The sequence below is a fragment of the Lepus europaeus genome, chromosome 6 (genome assembly GCF_033115175.1).
Source record: "Lepus europaeus isolate LE1 chromosome 6, mLepTim1.pri, whole genome shotgun sequence".
Taxonomy (NCBI): Eukaryota; Metazoa; Chordata; class Mammalia; order Lagomorpha; family Leporidae; genus Lepus; species Lepus europaeus.
The window spans coordinates 13279583-13307020 of record NC_084832.1 but is presented as its reverse complement, the minus strand read 5'-3'; the positions used below and the strand labels follow the sequence as shown (position 1 = coordinate 13307020).

Genomic DNA, 27438 nt, shown 5'->3' with positions numbered 1-27438 from the left:
CCTGCCCACAACCCACCTCCAGGGAGGTAGGGGTGGAGGGGAGTGAGCCAGCACCCAGTCTATGAAGGAGGAGCCCAACTGGGAAAGCTGCAGCCATGCAGCGAGAATGGGAAAGCCAGCAATGTGTCCTGAGCCTGTTCCCAGAGCCCTCTCCTGCACCGCTGTGGCTCCCCAGGCAGCCCTGTGCCAGGTGCCATGCTTTGTTGAAACCAACGCACCCTGCTTGTAAAGTACTCCCCATGTCCCAGGAGACATCACATCAGCCATGCGGGTACCTCAGGCCTCTGGAGAGATGACAGTAATGAAAACAAACCTCAGGACAGAAGTCTCTTCACTCGCACACCAGTGGAAACACACACCTCGTGCTGTCCCAGGCTGTGGCTTACCTTCCTCGTAGTCACCACCAAGGATGGATCAGATGGGCAAATCTCATGGCTTCCAGAACTCCAGCCGACAGCAACAAGGAGGTGACAGGAGCGACGCGGCAGAGACCTGTGCCTCCCGAGCCAGAGGCCGAAAGCCGAGCTGCAGAAGTGCTGGGTCTCGTGATCGCGCCGCGGTGGCTGCCGTTGGCCGAGAAGAGTGCTATCATTTGGAGGGTCTTGGCCGGCCAGCCTGGTCAGCGGGACAAACCACAAATAAAAAGTGAAATTGAGGGCGTAAAAGCAGCCTGGGTTTTGCTCACATGATCATCCGGTCTCTGGCTTGTGACTGTCACCAGCATCCGCGAAGAGAGCCGTCGGCAGCGTGTGCACTGCCTGTGCAGCCCTTAGCACAGACGCGAGGGCCGGCTCCGTGCGACCTGGTCAGCCAGTCTCTGAGGCTCAGGTCTCTAAGATGATGAATGACTGATGAATGACGTTTTCAAATACAGAAGAGGATGTGTTCAGATCCTCGGGCTGCCCCCTCAGTTTGTCTCCAAGTGATGAAGGTTTTGCCAGTCCACATACGTGGTGTTGCTGGTGGGCTCTGCTTGTGTTTGATTATTTTTTCCGGTTTGGTGAGGAAGTTTTTGCTGATGTCAGCAAGCCGTGTGCTGCTGCTCTCCTCTGCGCTGGTGGCGCTCGCTGTCAGGCCTTGTCTCCTGGGCTGCCTCTCAGCTTAGTGACGCCACTCCCGGCGTGCCTCCGGTCTGCTTTCTAGTGTGCGTGTGTTCTGTCGACTCAGCTGAGCTGAGTCACTGCTCTGCCCTTCACCTGGCCTCGGGACAGCACGCTGCACACGGAAGGTGAGTGACTGCAGCTGAGCAAACTCGTGCCTTCACCATGACGTCTACACAGTGCTGGATGCAGGACGGGGAGTGACCAGTGACGTCCTGCGTGAGGGCATAGTTTGCACGTCATAGTCTCGCACACTGCTCTTTGAAATGACTGCTTGGTTTAGCAGGAGGGGGCTCCGAGGCTTATAGCATGCGTCAGCCGTGTGCTTTGTGAGCCTCCTTGCTGTAACCCCTCCTTCCTTCCCGCCTTCTGCATGAACCACTCAGGTCTCCGTGTTCCAACTAACGGGACGGCTTTGCCAGGAGAACCCAACTGGACCGAGCTCAGCTGTGTATTGAGGCCACTTGCTTATCACTCGGCGAGCGTTTCCTGGGTGCCTGCTCTGCCCATCAGCACACCAGTCTGGGCCCACATGCAGGACAAGATCGGGGTGTCGGCCCTCATGGAGCTCACAGATGCTGAGCTGTGAGAGGCAGGCCAGAGAGCACGCCAGGCACAGAGGGGCTCCTCTTCGTCCTGGGGACGGTTCGCTGAGCCGAGCGCGCACTGAAGAGGAGCCGCTGACCGCAGATGCAGGCTCCCGTGAGAGAGGATCCTAGGGCAGAGGGCTGAGAACCATGGCTGGAATGACAAACAGGAGGCTGGGAAGCCAGAGTCAGATGCTCATTGCATCTTCATGGGGTTGTGGAGTCGCATCGGAGAAGGGTTGCCAAGGGCGGGCACTCAGTAAACTCGGACTGGACTTCTGCTGTTTGAAAGGCACCGTACCGAGAGCAAGGGCTACAGAGAGAGATCCTCCATCCACTGGTTCACTCCCCAAATGGCCACAATGGCCTGGGCTGGCCCAGACTGAAGCCAGGAGTCTGAAGCTCCATCCAGGTCTCCCATGTGGCTGGCAGGGGCCTCGGCACTTGGGCTGTCTTCTGCTGCTTTCCCAGGCACCTCAGCAGGGAGCTGAATCAGAAAGACTGGAACTGGTGCTCATGTGGAAAGCCAGCGTCACAGGCAGCCGCTCAGCCCACTGCACCACGGCGCGGCCCCTCCCTCCTTTTTTCTGTTTATCTGCTGGATTTTGCTCATACACTTCAAAAGGCAAAGTAACGTAGACTTGAATGGAGAAACAGGTACTGAGATCCAGCTGTCGTCTATTAAGTCAGACATCAAAGAGATCTGCAAAAATAGGAAACGCTCCACTCGTTCGTTAGCTGTCTGGAAAGCGTGGTTCTTTTATATAAATATGTTAGCAAGTAATAGGCTTCTGATTATTAATGCATTAATATTTTTTAAAATATGTTAAAGGCAGGGCCAGCGCTGTGGCATAGTGGGTAAAGCTGCCATCTGCTAGTGCCAGCATCACATATGGATGCCAGTTTGAGTGCCAGTGGCTCCACTTCCAATCCAGCTCTCTGCTGTGGCCTGGGAAAACAGTGGAAGATGGCCCAAGTGCTTGGGCCCCTGTAGCCATGTGGGAGACCGAAAGAAGATCCTGGCTTCCGAAAGCCCAGCTCCAGCTGTTGCAACCATTTAGGGAGTGAACCAGCAGGTGGAAGCACTCTCTCTCTCTCTCTCTCTCTCTCTCTCTCTCTCTCTCTCTCTCGTTCTCGCTCTCACTCTTTCTCTGCCTTTGCCTCTCTGTAGCTCTGTCTTTCAAATAAATAAATAAATCATTTTAAAGAAATGTTAGGCAGAGGGGAGCCTTTGAATGTGGTTTAAGTGGAGGAGGGACGTGATGTGTTCTGAGCTGGGGAATCCCTCTGTGGCCGCTCTGCCCTGGGTCATGTGTACAGCAGGGTCTGAGAAGCGGGTGGAGAGCAGCAGTGGGTTCCGAAGACAATGTAGGGTTGTCATTCAGAACGCGTGGCCTGGCTTGTTGGTGGTGGACATGGATGTCAGTCCCAGAGCTGAGGACAGCAGTCCTCACTTGGAACGTGTGGCCAGGGTGCCGGAAAGGAGGGGTGCTCGGTGTAGGGCCCAGGGCTGCTGGAGCTCAAAGCCGAGCACCGAAGACGACCCCTGGTCTGGCAGAAGGTGCACTTGGGCTGTCTCCGGCTAGGATGCTGGAGCAGCGCTCTGAGAAGCTGCAGGAGTTGCGGGCGCGGTAGCCGGCACCTGTGGCGGCTGACTGCCCCTTCTCTGCTACAGCTGCGACAGTTGGGCCTTTTCTGCCCTGAGCTCCGTGGCGGGCATCGCCCAGGACACTGCTTTCCCTCGGTATGCGGGCATTTCCTTCTGGTCTGGGCAGAGCCGCCCAGCGTCTGTGTCCTGAGCCCCTCAGCGCTCGGGCAGCTGGGAAGGGCCAGGCTGTGCGCTGGGCGTGAGCTGCTCTGGTGGTCGCTGTGCAGATCTGTCTCTGGACATGCCCTGAGGTGTCACAGAGGGAGGCCTTGCTCTGAGGCAGAGTGAGGCCATCTGGGTTGCGTGTTGCCTCCCCTGTGTGCAGCGCAGATGTCGTAGACGACCTCCTCGCTCTTTGCTGCTCACCGCCCAGTCTCCCTGGAGTCTTCCCAGCACAGTGGTCCTGAGGCGGCCACAGACAGCGGGGCGGAGGGGCCCCGCCTGTATCCTTTACGCGGCAGAACTGATGGAATGACAGAAGCTCTCAGAGCCCCCAAAGAGACTGAGGATGCATTTTCCCCAGTGGACCCCCTTTTCACAATAAGCGGGAGTGCTTTGGCAGTTGGGGGTTTCTGAAGCATTGCGTTCACATTGCCTGCCCTGTAATGGCCCTCCAGGGACCTGTAAGTCTGCTGGGACATGAGAAATAGCAGTGTCGTTCAGGTCAAGGGGCTGGCGCCATCCTATATGAGCGCCGGTTCAAGTCCCGGCTGCTCCACTTCAGATCCAGCTCCCTGCTAACGTGCCTGGGAAAGGAGCAGAGGACAGCCCAAGTGCTTGGGCCCCTGCACCCATGTGGGAGACCTGGAAGAAGCTGCCGGCTGCTGGTTTTGGATCAGCACAGCTATGGCCGTTGCAGCCATTTGGGGGGTCAACAAGTAGATAGAAGATCTCTGTCTCTCCCTCTCTCTCTCTCTGTGACTCTTTCAAATAAATAAATAAATAAATCTTTTTTTAAAATCCCATTTTAAAAGATAAAGGTCAAATGTTAGAGATAAGAACAATAGTAGTTGATCTAGAAGTTTTTAAGCTCTGTTTTATTTATATGTTTTATCTATATGTCTTAACTCATTTCATTTCTAGAATAGCCCTGTGGGTGCAGTTATTGTTCCCATTTTACAGATGTGAAAACTGAGGTTCAGTGATATTTTTAAAAAACCGTGCCTAGGGGCCCCCAGCAAGCGCCAGAGGGTGTTCTGGCCCTGGAGGCTGCCGTTTGGCGTGCCGCATCCTCCTTCCTGTCCGCCCCGTTCTCCTTCCCCCTGCTTAGCTCTTTGAAGCGCGTGTGTCGCCGCCTGGAACTCTGCCTCTAAATACCGTGACAGAAATGCCTGCGGCCTCCATTGCTGGAATGGTTCTTGTCTTCTCCAATGTACTCAGGCCCCAACACTTTGGCGCTTTAGCCCCATGCCTTGGCCGCAGTGTGTCAGGGCGTGCTCTGAAATTCTCTGGTTCTTCCAATCTATGCCTCACAGCTTCCCCCTGTGAGGAATGTTTAACTGAACATCTCTGCATGTGCCCCTCCCCCCAGGAGGGGTGCACTTCTGGGGGCGAGGGTGGGGCCGCGTGCCTTGTGTTACTTCCCCAGGGAGCGGCAAGTGCCCAGGAAAAGCCCCCAAGCTCTCCTGGCATGGCTTCCAAGCCTGCTGGACAGCATGGGTTTTGACTTCCTGTAACTTCTGTGGGATGAGACGTTAGACGCTTGCTCTGCTCCCCAGTTGAAGACTTCGCCCTTGGTTTATTTTCCCAAGGATCTTGATTTCATTTGGAAACCTCCTTGCCAGCCAGTAACAAATACCTCATGACACATCTGTCCAACGTGCAAGCTGCTTCCTCTTCCTTTGTAAAGTGTGCGGTTATTGCTTTTGAAGAAGACAAGCTAAAGGAAGCGTTTCCTGTTTGTAGAGGCTCAATTTTAACCCCGGGTAGCGAGCAGATTCGTGTCAAAACATCCGAGAACCCAGAGGTCCTGTTCACTTTCTGCTTTTTAAGCACTTTTTTACTATCACAGGAGTAGGGGCACTGAAGTTTGGTTTTGTTTTGCCTCATCGTTCACTCCCTTTTAAGAAATGAGATGTTACAGGTGCAACTAGAGGCCCGTGTCCCTTCCCACAGTCCTGTGGCTGGTGTGTTCCATTAATGCTTAGGCCTGGTTTTGTATCCTTAAAACACATGAGGGTACTTCCCCAAGGTCACAGGAAACTGGAATTAGAGGATGAGTTTAGTGATGTAAAAACTGCTGACGTTCATGCCTCGTCCAAAATATGCATCGGAGCTTCCTGAGCGCGACACTGGTGACATTCTGACCCGGGCCAGGTGTCGCTTGGGGGCTGGCCTGTGTGTCGCAGGGTATTCAGCAGCAGCCAAAAGCACTTCCTTCCTGTGCCCCCTTCCCTCGCCACCAGGAAACAAACATCTCCAGACATCACCGAATGCCCGCTGCGGGACAGTCACCGCTCTTTCCCAGCCATTAAGGAAACGTAAACACGCAGGCTGTTGTCCTGAGTGATCGGCATTGTAGGTACACAAAACAGCTCTTCAGCTTTCTCTGCTCACTGAACCCTGAACTCTTGCAGCTCCAGCTGGTTCCTTGTGGCTGCTCATGTAATAGTCCGTTATGTAACGGAGCCACTTAGGGACAGGTGCATTGTTTACGTTTTCTTACTGTTGGGATCAGTGCTTCACAGGACACCCTCCTAAACGGCCCCTTGCGCATTGGCAGCTACCCCACCACGCCGCTGCTGGGACAGAGACTGGGACTGGCGCCCGTAACCGCCTCAGCAGTCTGTGGAGCTCACGTCCGCTTCTCCTCATCCCCCTCGATATTCTCAGACTGTCTGCCAGGCTGTGAGGCCGGGACGGTTAGTGCTGTCTTCGCCTGCCTTCCCTAAGCAGTGAGTGAAACCTGCGCTTTCATATCATGCGGTTATCGGCCCAGGGCTTCCTCTGCTGGCAGCGGTGCGTTCACACGTACAGTCAGCATTCTCATCAGTCACTTTTCCCATGGATTTGTAAGCGTCCTTTACGTATTCTGAATGCTGTTCTTTGTCAGTTTGTGTTGGAAACGTTTTCTCGTAATCCATAGTTTGTCTTCTAACTTGTTTTTTTTTTTTTTTAAATCAGCAACAATTGAGGTTTAAATACAAATGTTGTTACTGGTGAGACAGTGGTCTTAGCCATCTTTTAGGTTGTACTTTATGCTTTGTATTTTTGTTTTAGAAATCTTATATCCCAATGACATAAAAATATTCTCTCATTTCTTATAAAATTTTAATAAGGCACTTGGCATAGCAGTTAAGACTGCACATGGGGGCCCGGCGCTGTGGCACAGTGGGTTAAAGCCCTGGCCTGAAGTGCCGGAATCCCATATGGGCGCCGGTTCTAGTCCCAGCTGCTCCTCTTCTGACCCAGCTCTCTGATATGGCCTGGGATAGTAGTAGAGAGCCAGAGGAAGCTCTAGGCTCCTGGCTTCAGATTGGCGCAGCTCCGGTCGTTGAGGCCATCTGAAGAGTGAACCAATGATGGAAGACCTCTCTCTGTGTCACTACCTCTCTCTGTAACTCTTTCAAATAAATAAAATAAATCTTTAGAAAAAAAAAAAAAAAAGACTGCACATGGGACACTTGCAAGATCCCATATCAGAGTGCCTGAGTTCAAGTCCCAGCACCACGCTCAACTCCAGCTTCCTGCTAATTTGCATCCTAGGAGACAGTGGGTGATGGTCAGGCACTTGGGTCTCGGCCGCCCACATGGGAGACCCACTTTGAACTCCAGGCTCCTGGCTTCATTGCCTGGCCCAGCCCAGGCTGTTATTAGGCATTTGATGGGGGTAAGCCAGTAGATGTGAGATCGATTCTCTCTCTCTGCCTTTCAAATAAATAAAATAATTTTAATAATAAAATTGTTAACAGTTTAGCTTTCCATTCAGATGTTTTATAAGTGGAGTTCACTTTTGCGTGTGGTATGAGGAAGGGTCTAATTGTAGCTCCCCGTATCTGTAGCATTGGCCCTGTCCTGTCGGTTGCGTGAGCTGCCTGGCCTCTTCCTGCTGATCTGTAACGTGTCCTCCGTCAGAGGCCACGTGTCCTTTTTGGCTTCTGATTTCTACACGTTCTTATCTTTGGGTGTTTCCGCTTGTGTGCTAATAGCACAGAGCTTTAATTACTACACTTGAAGAGTGAGCCCTGGTAACGGGTGGAGAACCCTCCCTTACTACACTTCTTCCAAGTAGCCATGCCTGCTTGTGAGCCTTAACTCAGCTCCAGTCGGTCCATTCCCACCTCCCTACACACACACCCCCGCCACACATACACACACTTTGGAATTTTCAGTGTATAGCAGTTAGGAAGAGGTTTAACTCCAAATGATAGAAAGTAACACAAAATCACAGACGAGAAGTCCACTTGTGGGCAGCCCCAGGCTGGTAGGGCAGCGTCCTGAAGCTGCAGCCCGCGGCCCTTTTCTCTCGCTGCCGCTACTTCCTGAGCGCCAGCCAGGCAGGCTAGGCCTCTGCCTCTGAGGACTATTTCCAGGCCTTGTAGGCCCCTTCTGCCTGGGTACCGTCCCACAGCCCGGTCCAGGTGTTATTTTAGCAGGGGTCTTACAGTAGGCCCCTTCTGCCTGGGTACCGTCCCACAGCCCGGTCCAGGTGGCAGGAAGCTGAGGAGGTAGCAGCCGTGTGTCCCAAAGGAAAAAATAAGCCTGTAAAGACAAGAGAATACAGCTGTGGGGAGTCACCCCAGCTGTGTGTCTGCCACGGATTGGCATTGGCAGTGTGTGACAGACCATGGACCACATCTTCCCAGGCACCGTTCGTCTGGGTCTTCTGGTTCCGCCATTCAAGTTTGTCGTTTTCTCCCTGGGGACCTTGCACATCTCTTGCTGGGTTTCAGTGCTCAGCACCCTGTAGACTTAGTACTGTTCGTAAGTACTCCTGTTTCCTGAGTGACCACAGCAGAGGGCCCCTCGCTCACTAGTTCACGCAGGTTTCCTAGGTGGGCAGTCCTCGGACGTGAATAATGAGTTTTGTTTCTCCTTTTCCACCCTTAGGGGAGCCCTTTGTTTTTGTTCTCATCCCGCTTGACTTCTTGTGTCTTCGTAAATGGCACTGAAGTTTGTCAGGTGGTTTTTATGTCTGTTGAGATGAGCATTTGGCTTTTCTCCTTCATCTGTTACTGTGTGAATTCTATTACTGTGTTTTCCAAGACACCTGAGAGAGAGCCTAACACAGTGACTCATACCAGATGACCATCTTTTAAACAGAGCGAGTTTGCTATTATTCTGTTTAGGATCATTGCCTCTGTCTATAAGCAAAAGACAGTTGTTCTTGAATTTTTCTTTTTTGTGATGGCCTTGTCTGGTTTTGGAAACATCATAGGAGCCTCAAAGAGAGAGGTGGGGAGCTTTTCTCAGAGTGGAGTTTTTAAATCATATACATTTGTTCAGCTTTAGTAGATGTTTCTGAATATCAATTTCTGTTTCTCCTGAGTGAGTTATTTATATTTTTCTAGAAAATTATTTCATGAAAATTATTGTTATGAAACTATTTTATGATTTTTAAATCTATCATGTATTCATTCTGTTATTCCTTTTTTTAAAAAAATTATTTATTTGAAAGGCAGAGTTATAGACAGGCAGAGAGAGAGAGGTCTTCCATCTGCTGGTTCACTCCCATGGCTGCAAGAGCTGGAGCTGGACTGATCTCAAGCCAGGAGCCAGGAGCTTCTTCGAGGTCTCTCATGTGGGCGCATGGACCCAAGAACTTGAACCATCTTCCACTGCTTTCCCAGGCCTTAGCAGAGAGCTGGATTGGAAGAGGAGTAGCCAGGACTCAAACCAGTACCCATACGGGATGTCAGCACTACAGGCACTACAGCACTGCCAGCCCCTTTCTTGTGTTATTCCTGATATTGATTATTTGTGTTCTCCACCATCAACATTGCCAGGTTTATCCATTTTATTTAATTTTTTAAACAACCAACATTTGATTTCAATGATTGAGTCCCTCTTTTGTGTCTTTGCTTTTCACTTTATTAACATTCACTGTGAACTTCCTACTCTGTTCTTTCTCATTGTTGTGACTGTCTCAAACTTCTTAAATTGAATGTATTTAATGCAAATGTTTAGTCGTCATTTTTCCGTATTTAAGTTGAGTGTTAAAAGCTTATGTTACTGGTCGGTTGTGATCCACAGACTTTACTGGGTAATGATCTTGTTTCATTCACTCTAAGATATCTTCTAAGATATCTTCTAATTGTTTTTCTTCCTGGTCTCCCAGGTGGATGCAGGGGCCCAAGCAGTTGGGCCATTTTCCACTGCTTTGCCAGCTCATTAGGGAGCTAGATCAGAAGTGCAACAGCCAGGACTTGAACCAGCACCCATAGGAGATGCTGGCATCACAGGCAGATGCTTAACCTGCTAGGCCACAGTGGTGGCCCCCGTTTGTGGACATTTCTTATAGGACCTAGGGCACTGTCACTATTCATAAATATTTTGTGTGATGGGTATGTATGCTCTAGGCTAAATATGACCATGTTCACATATTGTTCTTAATGTTTTCTAGGGTTGCTTTGTCTGCTTGGTCTATCAATTACCCAGTTAAATGTTGAAAATTAAGTGGATGTCAGGATGTTCTTATTTCTCTATTTTGAAGCTGTCATGGTATATATTAATGTCTGATTGCTTTAGCAATTTTATTCCCATTAATGCCCGTTTTGTGCTACATATTTGACATAAACATGGTAACAACTGCTTTAAAAAAAAAAAAAGGCTTATTTATTTATTTACTTGATAGGCAGAGTTACAAAGAGATATCCTCCATCCACTGGTTCACCCCCTCAAATGGCTTCAGTGACCAGAGCTTGGCTAGGCCAAAGCCAGGAGCCAGTAGTTTCTTCCAGATCTCCCATGTGAGCACAGAGACCCAGGGACTTGGGCCATCTTCTGCTGTCTTCCTAAGTGCTTTAGCAGGGAGCTGGACCAGAAATGGAGCAGCCAGAACTCTAACCGGCGCCCATATGAGATGCTAGTGCTGCAGGCAGCAACTAACCTATGCCACAGCTGCAACCCAACATCAGCTTTTTTGATCAATATTTCTCTGTAATTTCTTAAGCTTGTTTGTGTCTTTATAAGGGCGTTTCAAAAAGTCTTGGAAATGGAAATAAAAGATAAGTTTATTTTAGTGACAAAAAATTGAAATCCATGCAGAGTTTATTATTATTATTATTATATGCATTTTCCATGAATATTTTGAAGGCCTCTGGTACTTTTTTGGCTTGTCTGTTGGGGGTTCAGGGTCTTATGGGGTTCCTTAGTTTTTACAGTCTGAGTTTTTGCATAATACCTTATTCTTTTCTGTTTGAGTCTTTTACATCTTAGTTTTTTATGGATGCCTAATTTTAGAATTGTCTGATCTTTCTGCTGAAGGGGATCTACTGCTGTTTGTTGTGCGATCCCAGTTCCAGAGTGACTCTGCCTTTGTCCCTCTCGGCGCCCCCACCATCTCCGTCCTGGAGCCAGCCTTCCTGCTACGCCACGGTGGTTCTGAGCCCACTGTGTGGTGTAGCTTGAACCCTGAGTTTGCCTGCAGCTCCCAAGGGCGGGACAAGATTCCTGCCCTCTCCCTGAGGAAGTGGGGCTTTGGGGTTTGGTCTTTCTTCTCCCTCTTCAATGAAGGTTGTGCCTTTCAGCGCACAGTGGCTCTCAGAGTCACCTTCTCCTTCAGCGCCAAGGAGTAGTTTCCAGTTATGTTAGTCTGGAACTTTGCCGGCATTAGAAGACACAGAGACCAAGAGTTCAGTTCATGAATTCAAGGAGCAGGCATTTAGCCTAGCAGTTAAGATGCCTGCATCCCATGGTCAAGTGCCCAGGTTCAGTCCTGGCTCCGGCTCCAGCTCCAGCTTCCCACCACCTGGGGAAGCAGTGGAGATGGCTCAATTACTTGGGTTCCTGGTGCCCTCGTGGGAGACCTGGGGTAAGTTCCTGGCTCCTGACTCTGGCTGCTGACTTTGGTCATTGTAGGCATTTGGGGAGTGAACCAGTGGATGACACTTTCTCTTTCCCCTCCCCTACCTTTAAATTCAAAGATTGGCACATACTAAAAACATAGGTTTTTTTTTTTTTTTTTTTTTTTTTTTTTTTTTTCAAAAAGCTTCATTGATGCATTTTTCTTCCTGCGCTGACTTTTTTTTCATAGTGACTATCCCCAGAGCCCCTCTCAGGAGGGTGGTTACACATCCCAACTTCTGAACCTCTCGCCCTGTTTGTCACATTCCCCTTGCACACTAGCCTGGACCTAGGATTGTCCTGGTCTGCAGTCTCCCACCACTGAGCATGCTCAGAATGTACTCTGATGAAAAGAGGAAGAGGAGGAGGAGGAAGAGCGTCTTCAGGAGCTGCTGAAGGAGCCTGCAGTGAATTGGCCTCAGGGGCCTTGAGCCCCTGAGCTCGCCATTGTTGGGACAGAGTCGGTGGGGACACAGGGGCTGAGACTAGGAATGTCGGCAGCGCCTCCTGCTGCCTTCTAGAGCCAAAGTGCTCAACTTGCGCACTGCTGCTACCATCTTTTCTCTCCTGTGCGCCCCACAGGCTGCCAGCTCTGCCCCACGGTGGAAGGGTGTTGTGCTGAGATGTGACTTGCTTACCCAGAGCATTTCGGTGTGACATTGCATTGTCTATTCTGCAGATGTGGCTGCATTGAGGGAAAGCTTCCACAGGCATTCGATGCTCTGCCACTTCCGGGTCTCATCACGCTGTGTTGGTCTCTTTGTAGGGAGGAATGATCAATTGGAATCGGCTGTTCCCCCCGTTACGTCAGCGGCGGAATATAAACTTCCCGGATGGCCGGCGGTCTGAACAGCAGGCGTCCCCTCCTCTGGAGGTTTCTGAGGAGCAGGTAATCGCAGCACCTCCCTCTTACCTACGCCCGCAGCTCGCCCTCCGAGAGGTTTTGGTCAGCAGCAAATCAAAGCTTGGTTTTGGAAGAAGTGAAGCTCGTAAGTGCAGAGATGTTCCTAACAGCCGCCCTGTCACCCTTCAGAGTGACTGTGGGCCGTTGGCAGCTGTGGGTCTTAGGGGTTTGTGGAAGGCGTGGGGCAGGTACTGTGGTAGCTCATTTTAAATTGTTGCGCTTTATATGTGGGAGAAATGAACATGTTGATTCCCTTCCAAGGGTGGGGAGGGAGCGCCCCTTCTGAGTTTACCTCTGGTGTGGTTTTCACTTTTGTGTCATTTTAAACCGTGTTAGTGTTTATTTACTCAAAAAGCGAGTCAACAGGGACAGGGAGCAACACAACACTGAAAAGAAACAAACGATGCAGCTGCACTGGCGGTGAGAGAACAGTCGCACTGCAGGGATCTCATCTCTGCGACTGGGCACGCGGTGCACCCTCATCTAAAGACGGGAGGACTGCAAACAGACCTTTCTGTCTTCATCTTTTTGTTTGGGAGACAGGCAGGGAAAAAGCTGTGGTCCACTGGTTCACTCTCCCAAATGCCCACAACAGACGGGAATCTAAAGCCCAGAACTGGGATCTCAATCTTGGTGACAGTGACCTAATGACTTGAGCTCCCATCGCTGCCTCTCAGATCTGTGTTAGCTGGAAGCTGGGATCAGGAACCAGAGCTAGTTAAAAAATCAATAAATAAACAAAAGGAAAACTAGGCACTGCCATGTGGAACGTGGGCATGCTAACCAGAATCTTCCCCATGCGGCCAATCTCCACCCCAAAACGAACCTTACGCTCTGCTTCCTAGGTTTACTTTTCATAGTGGAGTGAGTACAACTCTGAAATTATGTTTGGTGTATGATACGTATGACAGGTGAGGAGATAGGTTGGAAGAAGGAAAATACAAATACAGAACAAGGGGAGGCAAGGAGGAATTGGCATTAGCTGTGTCAGCATTCATTCATGATTAACTGGGCATGTGTGCACATGGGTGTGTACGTGTGAGTGTGTGTTATGTGTGTGTGTCTAACAGAATGTGTAAGAGCGTGTGAATGTGCAGCCGTATGTAAAAGAGTGTGTGTGTGTGTGTGTGTGTGTGTGTGGTAAGTATGTGTGCCCTTGTTCTGACAGGAAGGAGGAACAGGCCACTTCAGGGAAACAGCTCCAGGGCCTAGGGCAAGGCAGGGCAGGGACAGCCATGACCGTGGGATGTCTTGGGCCAGGTTGTAAGGCAGAGCTCCATCACCACGGGGCCTATCCTAAGGATGTCGGAGCCCACTACGGGGGTCCCCCGGCCACCTCTGGGGTGTCCACTTTGAGCATCAGAATGAATAAGAACAGTAGTATAATGCAACCCACTGGCAGGAGAGACCCCATAAGTTCCTACTGATGATAACAGACAAATATTTCACCAACTCATGCACAGGAGAAGGGAAATGCTGGAAGTCACCTAATACAGAGAGCACGCTGGCACTGGAAAGTCACAGTCGTGCACCCATCAGAGATAACCCAGTCGAGGGAAGGATCATCAGTATGTGGAGATGAGGCTGTTTGTACACTTTCAAAGGATCTCCCACTAACTACAGATTAGTTGTGAAAGGAAAATAGTAAGTGCAGGGGAGAAACTGGTCAGCCCCTTAACCCAGGTCAGCAGAGCCAGCATGACCAGCAGTGGAGCTAAGAGGCTTTGGCTCAGCTCCTGGAAAGGCCAGGGCGGTCATGGGTAACAGTCACGTTGCCTAACCTCACTGGTTTGAGGGACATCCTGTAAAATGCATGGCCTGTATTTTTAAAAGTACCCGTGTCACCAGCCATCGTGGAGTAAAGCATCTGGGGAGGCACGCTGCCCACTGACTCATGACCCCAGCTGGATTCTGTGGCGGGAGACATGTGCTGCTGAGAGGCCGTGTTAGGATCAGTCGATGAAATGCATGTTAGATTCCCGGGACCTTGTGTGTACCGATTGTGGTTAAGGAAGAATATTCTTGCCCTTAGAACACACACGCGTGAGTGTGCAGTGGGTGCAGCATGCTCCGCGTGGCTCAGGAGCAATCCGTGTGAGCTCGCGCGTGGGTGCCGTGTCCGCGTCGTGCATGCCTGTGTGTGTGGGTGTGCAGCGCACACAGAGAGCAACGGTGGCAAAGTACCAGTTGGTGGATCTGGATGAAGAATAAGCAGGGGTCCTTGGTACTATTCTGAAACTTTCCATGGTGCCCTCTCAGCACACACATGGCAGTCAGCATGTCACGGCTGGCCACACCACCCAGGCCGTTGCCCCTCGCCGGTCCCCAGGGTAGGCAAACAGCAGGGACACAGGGTCCCCGCCTCTGCAACGACTCTTTCTGGGACTGAGATGCCCCAGCAGGCCCCCCCCCCCCCCGCTGCCTTCTGGGTTGCAAACGCTTTTGAGAGAAACCCCTCCAGCGTGCTTGCAGAACGGAGCCAGCCCTGCGCCTGAATTGAAGGCCTGGACGGCCGCCACGGCAGCTCCTTGGGCTTGGCAGGTGGACGTGGGGCAGAGTCGCTCTGTCCTGCCTTCTTTCCAGAATTTCTAGTCAGCTGTTGTCCCCCCAGGTAAGAAAATGAAGCCCAGTGACCTTGATATTTAGATCTTTGTAGTAACGTGTGAAAAAATAAGGCAATGCGTCTGATTCAGGTAGAGATTAAGTGACTGTTGACGTCACACGACAGTGAGTCACGTTCCTCAAACAGCCGTTAACGGGCACACATGCTGCTCGGAGGTGAGAGCTTTCTTAGTTTGGGCACTTTGGGAAAAGAGTGTCAAAGGGCAAGGACCAGGAGAGTGTGTAATTGAAGTCTGGAGGGGATTTTTCTAAATGAGTCATTTTCCCTTGACCCCCCGGCATGACAGCAGTGAGGTTAACACATCAGTGCCCGTCCGCGGCAGCCTTCACCCACCCTCGCCTGTGTTGTGCGAAGCTGTGAGAACGTGACAGGTTGTTTTTAACTGTAGATTCTTACGCGTGGATCTTCTGCATCTTGCTCTTTGTGTTTCTTGATTTTTCTGAGAATGGCAGTTAGAGACTATCAGGGCATTAAAGATGCCAGGTTCTAGCATGGCTTATTAGCAGATTCTCGACATTTCTTTACTGTTTTTTTAAAAGATTTATTTTATTTATTTGAAAGACAGAGTTACATAGCGAGGTAGAGCCATAGAGAGAGAGAGAGAGAGAGAGAGAGGTCTTCCATCCGCTGGTTCACTCTCCAGATAGCCGCCAGTCCGAAGCCAGGAACCAGGAGCTTCTTCTGGGTCTCCCACGCGGGTGCAGGGACCCAAGGACTTGGGCCATTTTGTACTGCTTTCCCAGGCCATAGCAGAGAGCTGGATTGGAAGAGCAACAGCCAGGACTAGAACTGGCGCCCATATGGGATGCTGGCACAGCAGGCCACGGCTTTAACCCACTGCATCACAGCACTGGCCCCTCGGCATTTCTTATTGTGGATGCTGTAGAAGATAAGAAAGGTATAAAAGAACAGGTCTTGCCCTCAAGATGTTTACAATAAAAGCTAGAAATGTATAGAATGTACAGTCTCTTGGTTAGCTTGTTAATGCTAATCCCTATCTATTATTTGTTAATAACATGTTAAGATAGCTTGAGTTAACTTTTTTTTTAAGATTTTATTTATTTATTTGAGAGGTAGAGTTATAGACAGCGAGAGGGAGAGACAGAAAAAGGTCTTCCATCCGCGGGTTCACTCCCCAAATGGCCGCAATGGCCAGAACTGTGCCGATCCAAAGCCAGGAGCCAGGAGCTTCCTCCAGGTCTTCCCATGTGGGTGCAGGGACCCAAAGACTTGGGCCATCTTCTACTGCTTTCTCAGGCCACAGCAGAGAGCTGGATCGGAAGAGGAGCAGCCAGAACTAGAACCAGTGCCCATATGGGATGCTGGCGCCGGAGGCAGAGGATTAACCTATTGCATCACAGCACCATCCCTTTGAGTTAATTTTTTATGCTTAACTTTCAAATATATTTCTATTTTATTTAAGTAACAGTCATATAATTTTAATGCCTTAAGAAACTTCCTAATTTTCCAACCAAGTAAAACAGAAATGTTTATTTGAGTTTTTTCTACTATAAGCAAGCATTTTAAGAATTTTAACAAGAGTTCTTCAAGAAAACCTAGTGGATGAGAAATGTGTACCATATATTTTTCTTTAAAGATTTATTTATTTAGGGGCCAGCACCGTGGCACAGTAGGTTAATCATCTGCCTGCGCCGCTGGCATCCCACATGGACATCGGTTCTAGTCCTGGCTGCTCCTCTTCTGATCCAGCTCTCTGCTGTGGCCTGGGAAAGCAGTGGAGGATGGCCCAAGTGCTTGGGCCCCTGCACCTGCATGAGAAACTCAGAAGAAGCTCCTGGTGCCTGGCTTTGGATCGGTGCAGCTCCAGCCATTGTGGCCAATTGGGGAGTGAACTATCGGATGGAAGACCTTTCTGTCTGTCTCCCCCTCTCAATGTCTGTAACTCTACCTCTCAAATAAATAAATAAAATTGAAAAAAATATTTATTTATTTGAAGAAAGATCTTCCATCTGCTGGTTTACTCCCCAAATGGCCACACGAGTCAGCACTGGGCCAGGCTGAAACCAGGAAACTCATCTGAGTCTCCCACATGGTGCAAGGGCCCAGACATCCAGGTCATCCTCTGTTGCTTCCCCAAGAGCGTGAGCAGGGAGCTGGATCAGAAGTGGAGCAGCCAGGACTCTAACCGGGGCTCAAGTAGGATACTGGTACTGCACCGCAATGTGGTCCCTATGCCGTGTATTTTAGAAACAGAATATTCTGAGAAAGAGCCTGTGTCCATTAGTAATTTAACATCCAGCCCTACACATCTTCTGTTGCCTTTTTTCCTTTTGCTATTTGGGCTCTTACTAACTTTCTGGATTTTTAATTCATTAAATTGCACTCCTATTTTTCTGTGAATTGGCCCATAGCAGCTTTGCCAATTCATCATCTCTTTGCTATCCTGGCCCCTTTTACAAACATGCCAAAGCATAGGCACCTGGCACTGTGGTTAAGATGCCAGGTGGGTTGCCTGCTTCCCATGTCAGAGTGCCTGGCTCATGTCCTTGCTCTGTTCCCAGTTCCAACTTTTTGCCACTGTGCACCCTGAGAGGCAGCAGGTGATGGCTCAAGTCCTTGCGTCTCTGACGACATCCGCATGGGAGACCTGGAAGAGTTCCTGGCTCCTGGCCTCAGCCTCACCCAGCCCTTGCTGTTAGTGGCATTTGGGGAGGGTGAACCTGTGGATGCGTGATCATTTCTATCTCTCTTTCTCTGTATGTGTGAGCCTATCAAATAAATTAAATTTGTAAGTAATTTTTTAAAAAAGCGAACGTTCCAAGAAGGTGGTTGTCATGGAGGTAGTTAGTGCAAGTGCCAAGCCGTGTTGTGTGCCCCAGCTACCCAGACCTAGCCAGTGACAGTCAGGTTGGCTGAAGACAACCCTGAGAAGCCAAAGGGCCAGGTGTCTGCTCATGCCTCTTTGTGCAGAGAGGAACATGGGAAGACAAACCCAGAGGTCTCTGTCAGGTTTGCAGGGCTGCAAGTGCTTCTGGGCGGTGAAAAACAGCATCTGAGACAGAGAAGTCTGAATTTGATAAGGCCAAAGCAGATAAAGCCTTCCGTGATGATGAAATGAAGCGCCCAGGCCGGGGGAGCAGTGGCAGGAGAGACCCTGATGCCCCCAGGCCACTGTCTGCCCCCTTCGTCTTCTGTTAGGAATCCCACCCGTGACTGAATCCACAGCCCCTGGCTGCTTTATTAACACCAAGGCGGCTGGGGGAGCTGGGAATAACAAGTATCCGTGGGAAGCAGCCTTGCTGTTGGGCTGCTAGACTCTGTCTGAAAGGGAAGTGGGGTGGCTCAAAGGGCCCCACCCAGGATGCTTAGGAAAGGTCGAAGAGGAAGACAAAGACGGCAAGGAGGAGAATGAACAAAGGACTGTTTGTTCTCTTTAGTTGGCATGGCCTCCTCCGGTGCCAACCGTGAGGCGTCGTGGGTCAGGAGCCCAGCAGGAGGGGATGAGGAGATGGTGTTGTATTTCTTTGGGAGTCCTGGACCAGTAGGGCGTGAGAGGGGGCCCAGGGGTGACTGCACCAAGCGGCCCTCCCCGCCTCGCAGTCCAGTTCCACGATGGCGGCTGCAGGAGATGTCACCGTGACTTTCGAAGATCAACAAAAGATAAACAAGTTTGCAAGGAATAAGAGTAGACTCACGGAACCAAAGGAAGAAACAGAAGTGAAAAAGAGGCGACTCCAAAATTTAGAAGATGCTTGTGACGACGCCATGCTCACCATGCTTGCAGAGGACGACTGCTTAATGATTCCTTATCAGATGGCTGACGTTTTTATCAGCCAGTCACAAGAAGAACAAGGAAATGTTCGAAGACACAAAGAAAAATTTGCAAGAAGAAATTGACGCCTTAGAATCCAGGGAGGAATCAATTCAGCAGGTGTTAGCGAATTGGAAAGTTCAGTTATATTCAAAATTTGGGAGCAACATAAACCTTGACACTGATGAAAGTCAAACATTTTATAAAACTTTTTAAATTTGTTTAATAAGCTTTAATATTGTTTAAAAAATGTTGAAAAAGGAGTGTGCCAAAACCATGGGTGATCCAGTATACTTTTCAGTAATCAAATGTGCGCAAATGTCCACCACTTAAACATATCTGTTACCTACCCAAGGTGAGTTAGAGGAAATCAGAGACCTCACCAGAAGCTGTTGTTACAAGAGGAATATTTATTTGCAGCCAGTAAGGAGACCACAAGGAACCACTTGCAAAGAGGGAAAGATTCCCAGAGCAGGGGACAGCAGGCACCTCTTACTTCACCCAGGGAGTGAGTGTCCGAAAGGGGAGGTTTTGCTGTTAGACATAGAGGCAGGTGTGAGCTCCCTCGGGCATGGCGTGGAAACACGCTCTCCCATAGGTCATGGGAGAAATGAGGCTCAGCTCCTCCTGGGGCAGACATCTTAGCATTCGCAAAGTTCAGGATGCGTATTTGGCATAGCCATTAAGATGCCTCCTAGGATACCCTCATCCCATTCAGCCTCCACTCCGGTTCCAGCTTCCTGCTAATGTGCGCTCTGGGAGACAGCGAGTGGAGATAGTTCAAGTACTTGAGTCCCCGCTCCCCGTGGGAGAGACCTACATTGAGTTCTTGGCTCCTGGCTTTGGTCCAGCCCAGCCCTAGCTCGTGCAGGCATGTGAGGAGTGAAACAGTAGACTGCAGATCTCTCTCTCCTTCTCTCCGCCGCCACAGATAAACATTTTTAACGAATTAAATCACGTGTAATTTTTTTTTTTTTTTGACAGGCAGAGTGGACAGTGAGAGAGAGACAGAGAGAAAGGTCTTCCTTTTGCCGTTGGTTCACCCTCCAATGGCCGCCGCGGTAGCCCGCTGCGGCCGGCGCACCGCGCTGTTCCGATGGCAGGAGCCAGGTGCTTCTCCTGGTCTCCCATGGGGTGCAGGGCCCAAGGACTTGGGCCATCCTCCACTGCACTCCCGGGCCACAGCAGAGAGCTGGCCTGGAAGAGGGGCAACCGGGACAGGATCGGTGCCCTGACCGGGACTAGAACCCGGTGTGCCGGCGCCGCAAGGCGGAGGATTAGCCTAGTGAGCCGCGGCGCCGGCCAAATCACGTGTAATTTTTGGACATTCCCTGACCCACCTGTGCGGGGTTCCTCCTGTGGCAGAGTTCCAGCCACTTCACTGTGGCTAGAGACTCATCACTCCCTGGAACGGAACTGAAAACAGCTTGGCAGGCAGCAGGTGCTTGGGAATCGCGAGGGCTTGGAGTTGGAAATGAGTCAAGACAGACTTCAGAGTTGATCGGGGCATTCCCCAGTGACAAAACCATTGTTCTGTTTCTTTCTCCTCTGCTTTTCTTCTTTTTCATTTTCTCCTAATTGGGTATTTTTTTTTAAATTAAACTTTTATTTAATGAATATAAATTTCCAAAGTACAGCTTATGGGTTACAATGGCTTCCCCCTCCCAAAACTTCCCTCCCACCCGCAACCCTCCCCTTTCCCGCTCCCTCTCCCCTTCCAATCACATCATGATTCATTTTCAATTCTCTTTATATACAGAAGATCAGTTTAGTATATATTAAGTAACGATTTCAACAGTTTGTCCCCATATAGCAACACAAAGTGAAAAAAAAATACTGTTGGAGTACTAGTTATAGCATTAAATAAGAGTGTACAGCACATTAAAGACAGAGATCCTACATAATTTTTTTTAAAAAATTAATTTTCTATGCCATTTCCAATTTAACACCAGTTTTTTTTTTCATTTCCAATTATCTTTATATACAGAAGATTGATTCAGTATATAATTAGTAAAGATCACATTAGTTTGTACTGACGCAGAATCACAAAGTGTAAAAATACTGTTTCAGTACTAGTTATAGCATCACTGCTCATTAGATAACACATTAAGGACAGATCCCACATGGGATGTAAGTACACAGTGACTCCTGTGGCTGACTTAACAATTTGACACTCCTGTTCATGGCGTCAGTAATCTCCCTAGGCTCTAGTCATGAGTTGCCAGGGCTATGGAAGCCTTTAGAGTTCACCAACTTCGATCTTATTCCGATAGGGTCATAGTCAAAGTGGAAGTTCTCTCCTCCCTTCAGAGAAAGGTACCTCCTTCTTTGATGGCCCCGTTCTTTCCACTGGGATCTCACTCGCAGAGATCTTTCATTTAGGTCTTTTTTTTTTTCTTCTTTTCCATGGTATCTTGGCTTTCCATGCCTACAATACTCTCATGGGCTCTTCAGCCAGATCCAAATGCCTTAAGGGCTGATTCTGAGGCCAGAGTGTTGTTTAGGACGTCTGCCATTCTATGAGTCTGCTGTGTATCCCACTTCCCATGTTGGATCTTTCTCCCCCTTTTGGATTCTATCAGTTAGTATTAGCAGACACTTGTCTTGTTTGTGTGATCCCTTTGATTCTTAGACCTATCAGAGCCATCGGTTGTTGTTCTAGTACTAGTGGTTGAACTCTGTAATTAACACACAGTTATTCTCAGGTGTTTAAATTTTAACTGAAAAGTGATCCCTGTTAAATTTAAGAGTGGAAAAAGAGAGGGAGGAGATGTACAATTTGGGACATGCACAATCAGACTTGCCCCAAATGATGGAGTTAGAAATGTACCAGGGGATTCCAATACAATCCCATCAAGGTGGCATGTACCAATGCCATCTCACTAGTCCAAGTGATCAATTTCAGTTCACAACCAATGGCTCTGATAGGTCTAATTGGGTATTTTTTAAAAATATTTATGTATGTATGTATGTATGTATGTATGTATTTGAAAGGGAGAGATAGATAGAAGGAGAGAGAGAGTTTTCCATCTGCTGGTTCACTCTACAAATGGCCACAACGGCCAGGCCAAAGCCAGGAGCCAGGAGCTTCTTCCGGGACTCCCATGTGGGTACAGGGGCCCAAGCGCTTAGGCCATCTCCTGCTGCTTTCCCAGGTGCATTAGTGGGGAGCTGGATCGGAGGCCGAACAGCTGGGCCATGAACTGGCACCCATATGGGATGCTGGCACTACATGCAGCGTAACCTTCTGTGCCACAGCACCAGCTTCAAATCGGGTATTTTTTAGATACCCATACTCAAAACTAACAAATAATGCAATTTTGTCACATGTGCTTCCAAATGTTTTTTTTAAATGAAAGTGGGGGACTCGCCATGGTTGTCTCTTGTGAATGACCTTTCAGGTCAGATCAGAGGGTGGTTGTTGGGACAGAGCACTGCCGGGAGAGAAGCTGACGCTGAGGAGGCACAGCATGCGCCAGCACCAAGGGCTCTAAGGAACTGGGGCAGGGTGTTTAACAGGAAATGGCATCACCGGGTTTCCCTGGAGGAGTGGTGAGCTGGGAGGAGGAGAGGCATCTCAGCACCATCACACCTCTGCCCAGGGACCGTGGTGCAACTGGCGCTCAGAAGACTTCACCTCTTGGTGCATTTAATGGGGTGCTTGTAACACAAGACAGCCCAAGTGCAGCCTGAGGGTACTCGTGTACCCTGAGATTTCCGTCAGCCCCTGGAGAGAGAGAGTGGCCCACAAGGGACTTCCAGTCTTGGCTGAGAAGTAGCAAACTGTGCTCAGGACTGGAGAAGCTGAATCTTCCTAGCTCTTCTCGTCTCTTCTCAGCTCTGGTGTCCTTGCCACCGTCTCTTAGAAGCCCGCCTAAACTCTAAAACGCTGGCCTTAGAAAGCTGTGCCCGCCTGGCCAGAGGTCCATGGGCATCCCTCGCAGAAGGCGTGTGTTCAGTCGTGACGGGATCAAGGGTTGCTGTAGGCCAGCTCTTGGAGCCTCCAAGTCCAGGGGGTGGGAGTGTTTCCTGACGAGGCAACACAAGGCTCTTGGGTGGCAGTCAGCCCAGCAGCTTTCGAAGGGTGCTCGCAACGACACGGCCCAGGACGCACCCAGGATCTACTGAGCACTGTGACATCCCTGACCCTGACCCTGCACCCCGTGAGGGCCTGAGCTGGCCAGGGGCTGTGGGGAAGGAGGCACCGTGGGCCCCTCCGGGATCTGCAGGGTGACGTTGCCTTCGTGTCGGGGGCGGCTGACGTGGGAGGTCACAAGTGCCGGGAGTGACAGGCCAGAGGACAGGTCAGGATGTGCGTGGGATCCTGTTACTAAGAAAGCGCAGCCCAGCTGGGAATCAGGTGGCGGCTGTTTGAGGTGGCCATTGCTTTCTGCTAGCATCAGAATTTAGGAAGTAAGAACCCCAAAACCATTTGTTTTTGACACCCAGAGCTAAAGGGAAGTTAAAGAAAACCACAGCCTTTGAAGAGAGCCCTCGGGGCAAGGTGCGCTGGGGGCTGCTGGGACTCCGGAGAGAAGGTGCTGCCATGCGTGTGCCGAGGGCCACTGCGTGGTGAGCCGTAGAGTGCACGCCGGGGCCGGCGCTGCCCTGGGTGAACGTGGCTGAGACGTAGAGGCACGGGCCCAGTCCCCACAGGAGGCTGACGGCCTTCTTAATTAAACGGAGAAGGGGAAGCTGGTGCAGATTTCTCTCCGTCTCTGCGGGGTTTTTCCCTCCTTCAGTGTGGTCTCCCTTTGAAAAGCTTCATAGCGGAAAAACACATCCCACCGCCTTCTCTGGAACGCGTCAGCTGACGGTGACGGCGCTGTTCCCGGCTGCCTTCCCCGGCCTGGGGTCAGCCGGCGGCGGGCTGCGTCACGCTGGGCCTGCAGCGAGTGCCGCTGACGAAAAGCAGAGTGGCCATCTGCTCCTGGGGGCACTGGGACATGACCACACGCACGGGGACCCCGGTACCAGCCGCCCCGCGGCGTCCAAGCAGCCGCGTTCTCTCCAGGCCGGAAACGTGGCTCAGGGGTCCATTTGTGGGCCGTTTACATCCCTGGGTGTGTACGAATACATAGATGTGCAGGAGAGATGTCCAGAACCCTGCTGGGCAGTGACCCCCACGGCTAGCTTCCCAACAAAGTGCGCGGACAGGCTCGGTCAGGTGTGGGGCTGCAAAGCAAGCTGACCTCTCGTCTCACGTTCTGTTGTGATGCCCTGACATGGGCCGAGGGAGTGGAAGGAAAGAGCTTTCAGGGAATTCTGTGGGGCGCTTTTTAAGTTTTCCAAACAGGGCTGTGAGTGAGTCGGGGCAGCAATGGGAGAGGTGCAGGGCACGTGGCCTCACATGGGCGCCACCCTGCACTTCCCGGAGGTCCCCTCCCGCGTCTTCCCGGCTTTGCCAGGGCGTCCTCGGGATGCATACCTGTCGCGTACAGCCCGTGCATGGCCAGGCTCCACCACAGTCCTGGTGGCCAAGCCCTGTCGGTCACCCCAGCCTGACGGGACAAAGTCACAGTGACAGCGTGCTGGGCCGGCCTCTCCCGGCCAGAACCCAGAGCCCGGAAGCCTGCTGACGCCTGGGACACGAGTCCTGTGTGCTCACCTGGGCCTCGCCAGAGGCTGGGTCCTGGGCTCCTGGTTTCAACACGTCCCAGGCCTGGCTGTGGCCGGCATTCGGGGAGAGAACCAGAGAATGGAAGATGTTTGTTCTCTGTCTACCCCTGCCTTTCACGTAGATGAAAGGAATGCATCATCCTAAAACGAGGACGACGTGGGATGAGGCATTCGTATTGGCTGCATATGGCAAGCGCTGGCGAGTTTCTACCCATTACAGTTTGTAGACAGCAGATTTCACACTGAAATGACAACTAGTTGGGTTTTGCCCTCCCAGGAAGCTCCATGAGGCCCGGGGGAGTCAGCTACGCTGCCGGCGTGTCCTCAGGCTCTGCTCTGTGTCTGTTTCCAGGTGGCGAGGCTCATGGAGATGGGATTTTCCAGAGGCGATGCCCTGGAAGCCCTGAGAGCTTCAAATAACGACCTCAACGTGGCCACCAACTTCCTGCTGCAGCACTGACCGCCCTGCCCAGTGACAGTGGCGTGGTCCCCACCACGCTCTCATGGGGAGAAGGTGGCCCCACTGCACCGTCCTTAACTGCGAGATTGTTACTGTTTTAGTATCAAAATAAGTTTGCCATTAAATTAGCATGTATTTTCTATCTTTATTTGTCTAGTTTTTTTTCTTTAATGGGCTTAGTTTGAAGAATCACCACTCACTCCCTGAGTGTTTAAAAGTGCATCAAAGCAGCTGGTCTGTGCAGGCAGCCGGAGTGTGCCGCGGTGGGGCCGCCACCGTAAGCTCGCCCACCTGTGGGGCAGGTGGCTGTGTTCAGAGAGGATCTATCACACAGTTCTTCATGACCCGCTTTAATTGCTGTTTGTCTCTCTCAGACTTGTTCTCAAAGCCCCGGGGCTTGTCATTTATCCACACTTCCCAGGGGATGAGGGAGGAGCGAGGAGCTAAGGCCCACTCCACTTCCCTGCAGCCTGTCCAGACGGGAGGCTCACTCCGAGTCCTTCCCGCCCCGACTAAAGAATACTGGTAGTGACCCAGCAGCACCACTGGACGATCTGGAACTCTCTGTGACACTTACCAGGGGCCGCTTTTGCTCAGATTATCCAGAGTTGGTCACTCAAGCTGGGGTTGGAATGGGACAGAGGGAAAGAGCTGAGCAGGCTGCTGGCCCAGAGCTCCGCGCTGCCCAGCAGGAACAGAGAGGAGGGGCCTCGCCCGACCCTGTGCCTGCTGCCGAGCCGGCCCCCCGGCCCTTTCCACTCGCGGCCAGCTCCACTGGCAGCAGGGTGGCCCTGGACCCCAGGCCCGGAGGCAGTGCAGGGGGCCGGCAGGGGTGAGGCCAGCTTCACGGGGCAAGGAAGGCTGGAAAGGGGGCCACCCGCTGTGATGGCCGCAGCCCAAGCAGCTGTCCGGTTCGGCACAAGGAACAGGGCCCATCAGGCTGATGCGGGTTCGGATGTGTGGTACTTGCCACAAGAGGTTAACGTGTTCTGTCTTGCAGTGCGCATTAGACACAGCTCAATAAGATGTCCTTCCTCAGCTGCAGGGTTCCCACCCCCAGAGAATTCCCACCGCTCGTCTGTCTTCAGAAGCCGGGTGCTTTTTGAGGGAAGTGCCGCTGCTCCTGGAGGCAGCCCTGCACGGGGTCTGCCAGGCCGGCGGGGCCCCTGAAGCTAGAGCCTGGGGCCTGGGCGGGGCGGGGCGGGGCTCTCCCTTGGGCCAGCAGGGCCAGGGGGTTGCCGGCTGGGGATTGAAGGGTTTTCTGGGAACCCCGCTGGCCCAGTCTCCAGCATCCTAACCTCATTCCCTGACCAAGGTGTGTGCACTCTGAGGAGGGGTGCGTGGACCACGGTGGAGGCAGGTGCAAGTCCACCCCGGGTGCTTCCCATGCCAAGGGCCACAGGCATAGAACAACCGTGTGTGAGAAGACACCATCCCCTCTGCCCTTCGTCTTGCGCTCACCAGGCTGTTCCCCCACTCGGTCGCCAGGGGCACGTGCTCCGTGCCTGACGGGGGGTCCTCATCGCTGGCCCACCCTTGCTTCCTGCAATGTGGGTTTTGAATCCTCAAGAACAGCCGCCCCTGTTGTTTAAGACACCAGGAAGTCTGGGCTGTGCACCCCAAAGGAAGACCTTGTGCTGGAGAGGCATCCGGAGTGGGGCGGCAGTGAGCCGGCCGCCTCCGTTCCCTTCCATTAAAATCGCTGAAGCTCTTGGCTGTGCCTGCACGAACAGATGGGACTTAAGTTCCAAGCAAGTAGATTCCAGACTGTGCAATGAGAAAGGAACAGGGGAAAACAAGTCTGTGACGGCCCCCGGCCCCATTCCAAATTTAGACTTGCTTCTCAAATCCCCATTCATAAACCCAGACGGAGTTGGGGATTTAGAAAGTAAAAATTTTAGAGAAGTTGAGCACAAAACTGTGAGTGCATTCTGGTGTCGCTCAGAATGTCCTCTGAGTCCCGGCGTATGTGTCTGCAGTTGTTGAATTCAAGTGGAAATGGCCACGACCCTGACCTTCGGAGCTTGGTCTGAAGCAGGTGTCAGTGAGGTGTAACGTGTGGGAATCGGAAGGTCGCCCCCCCAACCCCAACAGCCCCTGGAGCAGCCTCCTCATACGTGTAGAGATGGACCACGGGCACGGAGTAGCATGTGGCTCGGGCTGCAGCGTTGGTGCTGAAATGGAGATCTTGCACCGAGAAAAACTGCCAGAACCCTCTGTGTTAGGACCCTGCCCTGATGACAGCCGCATCACAGGTGCCGCCCACAGGGTGGGGCTTCAGGCCAGAGAGGGGGTTGAGGAGCAGCCCTGGACGTGGAGGTCGGGAACGTGGCAGGAAGGAGGGTTAACAGTGGGACCTGGAGGGAGGGGCTGGGCAGGAAGGGAAGGGCCAACGTGGAGAGGCGCAGGCTCCAGCAGAAGAATGAGGAAGAGCCCGCGACAGACACCCCGAGCTGCTTGCCCCGCAACCATAAGAGGGGCTCTGGAGACGCAAACCCAAACCCAGAAGCTCCCTGGGCATCGCGGAGGCTCTCCCCAACGGCCAGACCAGCTTGCAGGGCCTCCAGCTTCGCCGTAGCAAGACCCCGCGGCGGCTCCAGGGTCACGTGACTCCCAGCAGGCAAAGCAGAGGAAACTTCTAGCGCCCTCTGCACGCTCAGCCCAGGTGGGAGTCTCCACCCGGCTTCTGCCTGCCCCACTGCCTGACGTAAACCCAAGGAT

General features: G+C 51.5%; 1 protein-coding gene and 1 pseudogene across 3 annotated transcripts in view; both read left to right on the top strand.

Annotated features, from left to right (window-relative positions):
* The window catches only part of UBAC2 (UBA domain containing 2), a 273943-nt gene extending 249078 nt beyond the window's left edge, over positions 1–24865 (top strand). For all 3 annotated transcript variants that reach the window (XM_062193990.1, XM_062193989.1, XM_062193988.1), the window contains 2 exons: positions 12106–12228; positions 24610–24865. In XM_062193990.1, the coding sequence (XP_062049974.1) occupies positions 12106–12228; positions 24610–24717 (231 nt within the window). In that variant the 3' untranslated portion in view covers positions 24718–24865. The remainder of the gene's footprint in view (positions 1–12105; positions 12229–24609) is intronic.
* Positions 18270–19617, top strand: LOC133762536 (prefoldin subunit 4-like; annotated as a pseudogene).
* Positions 24866–27438: the final 2573 nt, after the last annotated feature.